This window comes from Platalea leucorodia, assembly GCF_965183815.1.
Source record: "Platalea leucorodia genome assembly, chromosome: 2".
Classification (NCBI taxonomy): Eukaryota; Metazoa; Chordata; class Aves; order Pelecaniformes; family Threskiornithidae; genus Platalea; species Platalea leucorodia.
This window is the reverse complement of record NC_138824.1, coordinates 59,030,480-59,042,600: the sequence shown is the minus strand read 5'-3', so window position 1 is coordinate 59,042,600 and position 12,121 is coordinate 59,030,480. Positions and strand designations below refer to the sequence as shown.

General features: G+C 38.6%; 1 protein-coding gene across 1 annotated transcript in view; it reads right to left on the bottom strand.

Annotated features, from left to right (window-relative positions):
* Positions 1–12,121, bottom strand: part of PCCA (propionyl-CoA carboxylase subunit alpha) — a 301,012-nt gene that overhangs the window by 185,261 nt on the left and 103,630 nt on the right. Inside the window, exon 10 of the mRNA XM_082337650.1 lies at positions 4,500–4,602. Coding sequence (XP_082193776.1) covers positions 4,500–4,602 — 103 coding nt within the window. The remainder of the gene's footprint in view (positions 1–4,499; positions 4,603–12,121) is intronic.

The window sequence follows — 12,121 nt, the reverse complement described above, 5'->3', positions numbered from 1 at the left end:
CTATTAACAAACAGATGTATGCATATGGCCTTTTGACATTATACTATTACATGGCATCCAGATAGTTTAATTTAAAAATAAATTGTGTCCAATCTAGAAATAAAGGCTGGGGGAAAATGCTAGTGTAGAAAATGAATTGTATATGAAATACTAATTGAATGCTCCTTCAAATTCTGAACAGGATTATTTTAAAGCCTCTATATAGAGTCTATATATGACAAAAAAACACTTCAAAATTTGTCAGAAGCTCCCAAAAGTTCAGAAATCAGAAATAAGAAGACTGAAATAAGATTAAAACTACATTTTCAAGCATTTAAAATTGTATTGCATAATAAAATTACTCAGAAGCATATTTTTAAACAACATCTTGTGTCAACGAAGGAGAGAAATCTAAAAAGGATGCCAAATTTTGCTCCTGAATGACACACACAAGTTTTCAGAAACGATGCCTAACGGAGCCTTCTCAGTGGGCAAACCACAGCACCTTGTCTTTAATGAAGAAAAGAAACTTTGCAATCTTTTATTAATCTTTAATTCAACAATTTTATTAATCTTTATTTCTTCAGAAACTTTGTAATCTTTTAGTAACAAGAATAAAATTTGCTACTTCCTCAACACTTTCAATGGAAATTAAAGCTGTAGTTTCAAGGAATTTCTCAAAAATCAGGTGTCAACGACAGATCTTGGCTGCAGCTTCAGTTCATGGAAGAGTTAAACGTACAGTCAAGCATCTAGATCCAACTACCTAAATTACACGTTAGAAAAAAAAAAAAAGTTTGGCATAACAGGACTCTCAGTTGTTTCTGCAACTTCAAACTGGAAGGAAAAGTAAGAGAATGAACTCTATCCCTTTCTGAAATTGATTGTATGGTTGCAGCCATTTCCAATAGCGCAATACTGGATTTGATGATTCAAGTAGGCTTCTTCCACTCTTATGATGTTATTCTCTACACTTATTCTTGGAAAAATTTCTTTCATTGCAGAGCACATCTGCTCCCTTTCCTCCTTATAAAATTTTCCCTCTAATCCATTTTTTTCTATCTTCCTGCTCTGATCTGCAGGAACCTGTGCCAATATTCATGCTTTGTTCTTTAATAGTGCATTCTACACTGAAAACAGACAAGATGAAAAAAGGAGACAATCTTCCTCAAACTGCGTGAACTCAACCATATCTACTCACATTTGTGACAACGAATCTGTATTATTTATTATTCCTTTTAGCACCACAGACCGAGTATGGCACTATGCAAGATGAATTCCTGCATCTATGACACCAATGTTTGCTGAGGCGTGAATAATTTGGGTAGATGTGACTGAAAACGAGGCACTGATCTCATGAAGACAACTCACATGCACTGTGCACCATCAGACCCAGAGTGCTCTGCACTCGGTAGGACCAGACTTATCTTTTCCTCAGAAATTCTACTGCACTATCATAAATTTATGGAGCTGTCTAAGGGAAAAAAAAATCCCCTCCAAAGAGTTCTACAATATCGATGACTTTGGGAGTTCCTAAACTACAGCTTGTCCCAGAACCCTCTTCCCTGCCAGGGGCAGGTTTAGCAGCAGCAGCACTACGGTACTCCAGCCAACTGCTAGATACTGCAACAGAGGGGGGGGAAAAAAAAAAAAAAAAAAACCAACAACAACAACAAACACACAACACCCCAGCAGCATCTAAAGCAACTTCCTACCTACCCAAGTCCCAACTCATCCAATCCAGAACTAAACACCATGGAGCTCTACAGAAACTCATTTTGGAGGACAAAAGGTTTGTTTTTTTTTTTCTTTTGTTAATATTAAAACAGTACCTCTAGAGCATAGCATGGTACTCAGATGGAAAATCGCTGTCCTGTAAGTGGAATGATTCCTTGTGAGCACTTCTGTTTCATTGTTAGAAAGCCTAGAACTTTCCATAGAATTCAGCCTCACCAAAACAAATCAACAAAAAAGTCCTGGAATATTTCAGTAAAAATGAGTTCCTGTGCTTCTCTTCTCCCTTTCTGTATTTTCCTGAAGGGGATAAAAAAATATTTTTCGAGCCAACTAGTAAATATTTTCTTTCACTTCAGGACATTTCTTGCATCCTCCTTAATTTCTGCAACCTGGATGTTAAAATAAATGTTTTTCTATTATCAGTTAATATGGCTCAAAAAGAGACATTCATGACCATTTACTATGAAAATGTAATTACAAATACAATAAGCCAAACAACATCTAGCATTAGGCTTTTACTTTCATTTTGGGTCCACTGTTTTCATTATCAGAAACTAAAGATACTTACTTCATAAAACAATTATATTTCAGAAGACATTTACAGAATGTTGAAATCATCATCTCTGGGATGAGATTCCAGTACACATTTCACTAAAAATGCATGTCACAGCTACAGCTTTTTTTCTATATATCCAAATATTCCTAGAAGAAAATGTCCTGGTTTGTGGGATTACATGACTATGACATTAGCATATGCTATGTACATCTATATGCCAAAACAATTAAATATAATGTATCGCAACCTGTCCTACGTGATTCAGCTAAATTCTGTTTCCAGTTGTAGGATTACTATTTAGCTAAGTAATAGTTAGACATTCCATGTACTCTTACTTTAAACTCAGGTCCTTTATATCAGATATTTCAGGAGAACAAGACTTCAAATCAGTTCAAGCATAAAGTCTATTTGGACTCTATTTTCCTGTTAATTGTTTTAGTCTTTTCTCATGTTTTACAAAGTGATTGTTTTATAGCTAGACACAGGAAACCCCTTATTTAACAATTTTAAGTACCAATGCTTTGGAGCTATATGAGAATGTTAAAAAAAGTTCTATTTAAAAGTTACTGCTAAATTAATAAATATTTGGCATCTGGTCTCAAATTGTTTGTATATTTAGCAGTTTGAAAATGAACCAAGGTCAACGTCCTAAAGCTGATTAGAACATTAAGTTAAAATGATATGCTATGATATTGTTAAAAGGTACCATCAAAGTGTTTGTGTAAGGAAAATGACATTCATTGTACACTTATTATAAATAAAACTAAAAATTATTAATGGCAAAGTTATTTTGTTTAATCTAGGTGAAGTTATTCCACTGTTCTTAAATATAGTACTGCCTAATTTTTTTGAGGTAACCTTTTTTTAAACCTAAAGGAATCAAAACAACGTAAAATCTGCCCTCAACTCATGAAAGTATGGTGGAATCATTCCTATCTAACTTTAGTCACTAAAGAGTCCATAGGAAGCTGCTGAAGCTCCCAAATCTGCAAGTACTGGAACAAATAGATCTTTAAGCTGTACTGATTTGCATACAAAAAAGAAAGAAACAACAACATAGGTTGCCAAAAATTATTAGCCATAGCAAGAGAATACAGGAAGAAGCTCTAGCAATGTGACCTCTTTTGTAACCTAAGATTAATGCTGAAACTAAGTGTTCACTATACACCTTCCCACGATCCTTCAGAAGACAATAGGTTGGGGTTCAAATTTCATTTTTACAGACTGTTTCTTCATGTCACATATGCAATAAGTCAGCCTGTGCACAGACAAGTTTTATACGGAAGTGTAAAATAAGCAAAAACATGGGAAGTATCAAGTTTGAGTGGGCACATATCTGGCGAAGTAAAAAATGTTAAATATTTCTCTCTTACAAATCGTTCCACACTATCAAATTTATTGTTGTTGGTTCATTCAGTTATTGAGCTACTGTCAAAATACTTCAGGCTCTCACTGTAAAATAAAACATGCCAGAACTTAGAAAGAGTTTATATTTTGGACAAAAGTAAATGAAATTTCTATTGAGGAAACCAACATACTCCATATGGATTTCTTGTCAGGAAAGATTATTTCAAGGCTATTGACAAACACAGTTTAGTTGCCTACATAAGATCAAATACATCACAAATTTTAAAATCATAATTTTTTTAAAGAGTCTGTCCAAAACAAACAAGTCTTGTTTTGCATTAGCACATCTAGCTTTACACTACATCCAATAAATTATATAAGTGGTCACAATCCAGAAGTTACAGAGAATACACCTGAGTTTGAGCCACAAACTGCCCAAAATGGGACACAAATCCTCCCGAGTTCCCAGGGAGCATTAGATACTTCAGAACAGAATCCAAAAGACTGACAAAACCACCTAAAGGTTGCAAGAAAAATGTTAAGCACAGCAGTGCTTGAACTCCTACATCCTCTGCTGCGCACAAGCACTTCAATCAGGATCCAGAGATGAAGCTCCAGCCGCCAGGACAGATGCCTACAATCTTCCCCCCCCCCCCAAACGAATGGAGCATGGTTCATTGTCTTCCTGCTAAAGAAAGGCTAGAGAATAAAAACAGGAAGGCTGTATTGTGCATGATAGCCATGTAGTTTGAGCAATGGCCCAAGACACAGGAAAACACAAGACTAGGTCTTTTTTAGCAGAGTGTTTGAAACGTTTCTGAACTCTGATTAGTTTACGAGTTCAAGTCTTATTAGCTAAATAATAAATAATAATACAAACCTGGATTTCTATGTGACGAGGGTTATCAATGAACTTTTCTATCAGTAAGCGATCATCACCAAAACTTGAAGCAGCTTCTTGAGATGAAAACCTAAATCCTTCCCTTAAATAATGAAAACAAAAAGAATAATCTGTATTTAAAAACTTAAGTCAAGTTCTGAAGTACACAAGGAGAAGGAACACTTATTCATTCCAGTCATCTGGCAGTTTTCATCAATCAACACATACGTCCAAATACCAAGTTTTACCATTTGCATTTGATTCTTTAATGAGCGTCCCTTTTTTTCTTTCTTTTCTTACAAAAGACAAAAAAAATTATATTCTCAAAGCACAGAGAATTTCAGAGTGTTTAAAAAGTCTGGCCATTTCCAACAATTATTTGTATGAATTTTCTTCGTTGGCATTTTCTTCTGCAAAAGTAATAAAGTAATCAAATTTTAAAAACCATTAATTATAAAGTACTTGTTATACAGAAGTAAAGGTGAAGCTCACCATTATTTAAGGTACACAGCCCTCTTAATGCTCAATAATAACAGAGGTTAGTTGCACATTAATTAGATGAAAGAACTGCAGATATAACATTGCAGACCTTGTAAATTCAATCGCTGAACACACAACCTGAAGATGCAATGCTTCACTTTACAGAGCACATCAGCTGTACTACTAGTTTTCCCTGCATTAGAATATAATTGTTATACTGTGCATTCCATATACCTCCCTCTATTTTCTCTTTTACACATATAATTACTCAAACAAATAAAGATTGCAAGATACTATATTTATTGTCTTTATTTTTCATGGCAGAAAGATTACTCTTATGGGGCATAACTATGGACAATGTACAACTTCATGTACAACTTCCTCAGGGTGAAATGTACCATAATGCAGGAACCCAACGGCTCCACAGAATTTTTCTACAGGCTTAGTAGTCCCATTTATGTTGATACATATGGAAAGTTTGGGGTAAATTTCTGTGAGACTGACTACTGAAATGCAGCAGCCCTGATATTTGTGCCCCTAGTAAGAACTACGGCACAACTGAGTTGAAGTTCCCGTGCTTTCCATCTCTTGAATCTAGTTCAAACAAAACCCAGACAAGAGAACCATGAGATAGGCAAATCCACAGTATAGAGATGCGTGTGTTTAAAGGTATTTCTTCACCTTCTTTTGAGACTGTGGAATAATATATGCTATAATTTTGAGAGATTACTTTCAATATACAATCTTCCCTAAATTCATATTTAACTTCAATATATTGTATTACTTAATAAAAAGAAAAATTGACATAAAAATTTGTGATTCTGTACACTACCTGATCTGTCCAGAAAACCAAAGTGCGGTAACAAACAGCCATACACAGTATTTGTGCTTACTGAAACAGCTTTAGAGCTATTTTAATTCCTATATCAAAGGCTTTGTTTCCTTTTGTAAACACTCTATCAGACAGTTTTATGCACAATTGACTATTTTTCCTTCATTGAAGTATGTGCTAATTAGAAATCTAAACTGCAATACTTGTTAAAAAAAAGTCAGGTGCCTAATTATCTAATCCATACATCTGTAAATCTTTTTAAATTATGTGTAACAGGAATGACTATCTCAGTCAGGTATTCTGACCTTGTTTGCATCTTACAAATCTGTGCAGTTGCATTTGTTCAGTGATAAAAATTACCATAAACACACTTCACCTTCCTTAAGGAGATCATACTAACCAAATGGAGATGGATCTGAGTCTCTTTATGAATATTTAACAAACAAACAACAAAACAAACAAACAAAAAGGCTGTTTAGGCTAGAAGATAATTTGTATTTGAAGCATTATCCTTTCACCAAGCACCAGCCCTACAGAGCCTCACTGCAAGGAAGACACTACCCATGCAGCACAACTGTACTGATAGGTGCAGCCAAGGCCAAAACTTTCCCACTCACGCTAACCCCAGAAGGGAAATGCAGGGGAACGTGGGACAGGCAAACCTGAGCTTACCGCCCCTGTCTGGGCCCAAGTACAGTTTACCATAGAAGCAACATGCTGTTTGCAGCCCAATCAAGCCCTGATGTTTGACAAGACACTATCATTCAGGCTGACGTACCTCACCTATACAAAGGCCATCGGTGATACCTCTATACTACGACTCAAAGTACAGAGGCACCCTGGTCAGAGGATTCCCGGGCAGGGGCTCTGCGCAGACCCACGCTCCAATCACTAACTGCCTACTGACACGGCCATCTTCACAGTCCTCCAGTGCCAGCCACCTGCGCTAGACCAAGGGGCAGGGAGAGGGGAGGATGGACTGTCCATTAGACAACATTGGGCACGCCATGCTACAGGGACACCAGCTGAGCCAGTGTGCAAGGAGGACAGCAAACAGCAGCAGCTAAGACAGGCTTTGGCAGGAGATATTTTTGGTATATTCTCATAAGGAGTTGTTGGAGGTAGGGGCAGTTCTGACAGCAGGTTTTGGGTGGGGGGCGATGTGGCATTTTCATTGCAAGTTATTTATTCAAGCAAGATTTTCTGTTGAGTTAAGGTTTTTCTTAGGTTTTCAGTAACTTTTAGTGGCGCTTTTTCCTGTGCAGATTTGCTGCTTTTAGGTGCTTCCATTTACTTCTGCTAGCTGTTTCCCAACTTGTAGATCGATAGACTGGTTCATGAAGAAAAGGGGCCCACAGCTGCCTGCTGCAAGGCTGACTCAGGCCCCCGGTCAGCCACCCGGAGACACACACTGCCACAGAGCCAGTGAGCTGGAGCGCTGCTAGGAGTACGGTCCCACGCAGTACACATGGTGACTCCACAGCCCCAGCGGCGGGAGTACCCATCGCACATCAGATGCCTTCACCCAAGTTGGGCTTGGAGCAGGGGGGCTTAAAGGCCACCATAGCCCATGCTTAAGGCAGGCAGGGAACACCGCTGCCTCTCCTCAGGGGCAGGGTGGGTCACGCTGGTGGGAGCTGCACACTAGTCAAAGCCAAGGGGCATCGAGGAGGGGGGAAATCAAGAGGTCCCCCTCAAGCAGCTGTACATAAAGGCATGTGGCCAAGGAAACAAACAGGAGCTGGAGCCTGCTTGCAGACACAGAACTGCAACACCTTTAGAATAGCTGACATGGTGGGACAGGTCACACAGCTGCAGTGCTGCAAGGAATGGCTACCCAGTCTTTAAGACAGGCAGTAGGATAGGCTTGCCCTTTTTGTGGAAAATAATATATAGGTATCTTCTTGGGAAAGGGCAAGAGGGTGAGAGCTGGAAGGTCTGGATCAAGGAAGAGGCCAGTAAGGATAAAACTTTAACATGTCACCCAGCTCAAGCTGACAAAGTGGACAAATAATTCTTTGCAACTCAAAGTCTCCAAGACCTTGAGTGTTTGTGTGGTCTTTTTTGTTTTGTTTTGGGGGCTGTGTTTTGTTTGGGAGGGGTGGTTTTTTGGTTCCTAGTGGTTTGGAAGGGTTTGGGGCAGGGGGAAGAGGGCAGGTAGGGCTGCTGTTGGGCGTTTGGGGTTTTTTTTGTTGTGTTTGGGGGGTTTTTTTGTTTTGGGGTTTTTTGGGTTTTTTTTTTTTGTTTTTAAACTGGAAACTAACCTCCCTGACATTTGTTGGAAAAGCAACACAGAAGACCACAGGTTTCTGATAGATGTTGGGCACTTCTCAACACAGTCATTAGATGGGCTGAAGAAGAAGAATTACCAGTAGCAGAAAAGGATGGAATCAAGAATCTCTTGAGAAATCAACCCATACAAGTCAGGAAGACCAGATGGGATGCTAAGAGAGGTAGCTTATGTCATTGCGAGACTGCTCTGTCATCTTTGAAAGGCTTTAGAGGTCAGGAGAGATTCCTGATGACTAGAGAAAGACAAACATTGCACCCATCTTTGAGAAGAACATGAAAGAATCAGGAGAACTACAAGCTGGGGGGAAAAGTCATGGAGCAAGATCTCCTGAAAGCTATTTCTAGACACATGAGAATGACTGAGAACAGACTAAATTTACCAATAGTATTGCGCTTGACCAATCTGCTTGTCTTTTATTACTACACCTATGAATTACAGAACAATAGATATCATCTCCCTCAACTTTAGCAAGGCCTTAATGGTCTCCCACAGAATCATTGTTTCCAAGGTTACAGTCTACATCGGTGCACAACCAGATGGGTGAAAAACTGTCTAGATCTTTGGGCTCAAAGTTAGCCACTCATACTCCACCTGAAATCCAATACAAGAGAATTTCCCCAGGAATCTATTATGCTGGAACCAGTTTAACCTCTTTATCATTGACCTGGCATGCACCACCACCAGTCTGTGGACCATGCTAAAACAGGGTCATCAATATACTCAAGAGCAAGGCTGCATTTCAGAGAGACCTAGACAGTCTAGAGGAATGTGCTCACAAGCATCTTATGAGTTTCCGCAAGAACAAACGCAGAGTGCTGTGCCTAGCACAGATTAACCCGCCCCTGCATCAGTACAGGCTGTGGAACTGACTGGCTGCTTAAGATGATTTGGAGGTCCTGGTGGATAACAGGCTGTGATGCAAGTGAGCAGCGCACCCTGACAGTAATGAAAGCTAACTGAATAGTGGGCTATATCAACTGCAGCATAGCCAGTAGACTCAATTGCAGCAATTGTTCTCCTTTACTCAGCACCTGTTAGACCACATTTGAAATACTGCATCCAGACTGCATCCAGTTTTGGACATTCCTAGTACTCAAAGACATTGATAAGCTCAAGTAAGATGGTCAGAGCACACCAGGACCAGCACAGTCAACCAGGCTTGTTGAACCTGAAAGACAATGAGGCTTTAGTGGACATCTAATAGCAGCCTTCCAGTACTTAAAGAGAGGTTTACTAAGACGATGGAGCCAAGCTCTTTATTGCAGTGCACAGCAGAAAAACAGGACAGTGGCCAAATTGAAATAGGGAATTTCCAAGCAGATGCAAGGAAAAAAATGACTGGAAAGAACTAAGAAACTGAGCAGGCTGTTTAGAGAGGCTGTGAAATCTCAACCCTTGGAGGCTTGCGAGACCCAATTGGGCAAAGCTCTAAGAAACCAGCTTCAAATTCAGTGCTGATCCTATTCTGAGCTGGAAGCTGGATGACATGATGTCCCTAGGTCCCTTCAAACATGCATGATTCTATAAGGGGAAGAACAGGATGTCTTTAAAGGTTCCCCTCTCTCTCTACAGTGAATTTATCCACACTGAAGTATAAGTTGTACAAAAGCATTTATTGACCTTACCACAAGCTCTCTTGTGGTTGTCTGAAGTGAGATAGCCTATGCCAACTTTCTGCCTCCAGCTCAGAGATCAGCATTGCTGTTTTAATTAAAACAACCACTTTCTTTGGAGGCAGCCATACACTAATAAAAGATTGCAGTCATTATGTAATATTTCAGTTTCCAATATCAGGAAACAGTGAAAGAAAATAGTTTTTTCTTGTTAAGGCCAGAATTAGAAAGGCCATTTAGTTAAAAACAGATGTTTGATAACCATTAGTACAGCAGAATCCCTCTAAAACCATGACTGGTAAGTTAAGTAACTAATAAATACTCAAATATTGTTTGATTTTACACACAAAACCAAAATCCATTGCTTCAGCTTGACTCCAAATTTAAAAAAAAAACTAAAATGATCTAGTGACAGGATTTTACATATGTTTATACATGTAGCTGGAATGGAAATCTGTTTTAAAAAAAACAGATTTTAGGAAACACTGTTTTTCACTCATCCAATTGACTCCCTCCCCTTACCTGAACATTTTTGTAGCCCATACCTGTGCAGGACAGATCAACTATGCCAAACCCATACATTCTCATTCTGGCAGAGCACTCTGACAGGCCAAATGCACTGCTTTAGATAGGTAATAAAACTCAGTGCACAGGGTTGTAATAGGAAATGCTCAGTTTTTTAAAGCATTGTCCTCTCATACTGCACACTTCAGATTTCCTTTGCCTCAGGAGGCGGGGGATTCAGAATTATTTATTACATATTATTCCACTTTAACTTCTTCCAGTTCCACTAACTCATTCCTTCAGAGTCACTGGAAGATTACATCAGGAAAAAAATTTAACAGATGTTTCTGAAGGAAGGTGGGAAACTGCAGAAAATTATTGCAGACTACAAGAATAAATTTGCTAATAATTCTCCCACATATCCTGTTGTACCATCCCAATGAAGAGCAACAATTGTGGAACAGCGGAAGTAAACACAGCGTGGTACCATATGGCCACAGAAGAGAAACTACAAGGGTTTTTTGGAATTTGAGAGCAGACATTTGACTTAAATTCTTTCTTGGTCCTTATGCCAATTTTATGAACTTAAGTAACAGGACAATTTATATTTTCCTGTTATTGTAAGTTAAAAGGCAGAATCTTTCATCTCTCTAAATATCTGTTGCTGGAAGCTGCCTTGATGAAAGCTTTCAAAATAGATACTCACTAAGCATGCAAGATTCAATATCTAGGAAAAGTTACAGAAGTTGAGGCAATTGGGGAGGTGGGAGGGGTAAGGGGTAGAAGTAGCACAAAGCTCCAAATTTCTCAAAAGGAAACTGTTAGAAGATAATTCAGTACAAATTTCCAACTTAGAGGTTATGTTTGCAGCTGAAACTATTAATGAGAGAAACTAATTTCTATCTGCAAATCCACAGTTTAAAACAAGGGCCAGTAGTTCCTGTATCATGACCTCTGATACTGAACCTACAAGCCAGTAAGTATATTTGTGTGCAAAGATCCATTACAATCTCTGCCAGAAAATTTAAATCTGTTCTTTGGAGAGGATAGGGTCCTCAGGTGAATTCCTTTTCAAAGCTGCCAGCAGACCATTTGAAGCCATGAAGTCTAAAGACTTAGTTACAGGTACAATTGTTCTAGGCATACTGAAAGCAAGAGAGCCTTCAGTTTCTCCACAATCAAAGAAAGAATGATACAGAAAATTTCTAGACATTCAAACACCTACCCTAGTTATGTTTTGTTGTAATTCATAATGAACTTCATGTTGCCTGTATTTGGAAAGCACTTTCAGATCAGGCTCCCTGGGATGCAGGCACAGAGGCTCTTCACATACAAGACCAGAGCTGGAATGATCAGCTACACTAAGACAGAAGTACTTTTAGATACATACAGCAGCAGAACATTCTCAGGCTGTGAAGAACCTACAAACCTGAATTCAATGTAAACTGCTCTTGAGAAATCTGCACTTCATTTTCAATATCATTTCAAGCGGGTATCTATTATGTGAAGAAAGGGCATCCTAAATTCAACTTATCCAAACCAAGACAACTGACTAAGGATTACATTAGAGTGAAGATAGGGTTATTTTAATTTCAGACGTGGGTTAGTGGCTTGAACTGTACACAAAATTCCACACTAGAACTTGACCAAAATTTGGAAAAAAGCAACAGAAGTGAGAGTTAGGAAGGATTCATATCTGAAGAAATACAACAGCAGCCCTACCCAGATAAAGAGGCAGGGGACAACGTGGCAGCTGTCCACAGTCACATGCACATGAGGAGCTATTTCAAGGAAAAAAAATAATTCTAACAGTGGTAAAACTATTCTAGTATTTCTAGTTAGAAATACTAGCTGAAAGTTACAGAAATCTTAGCTATAGCTGGAATAATATAATATTTAG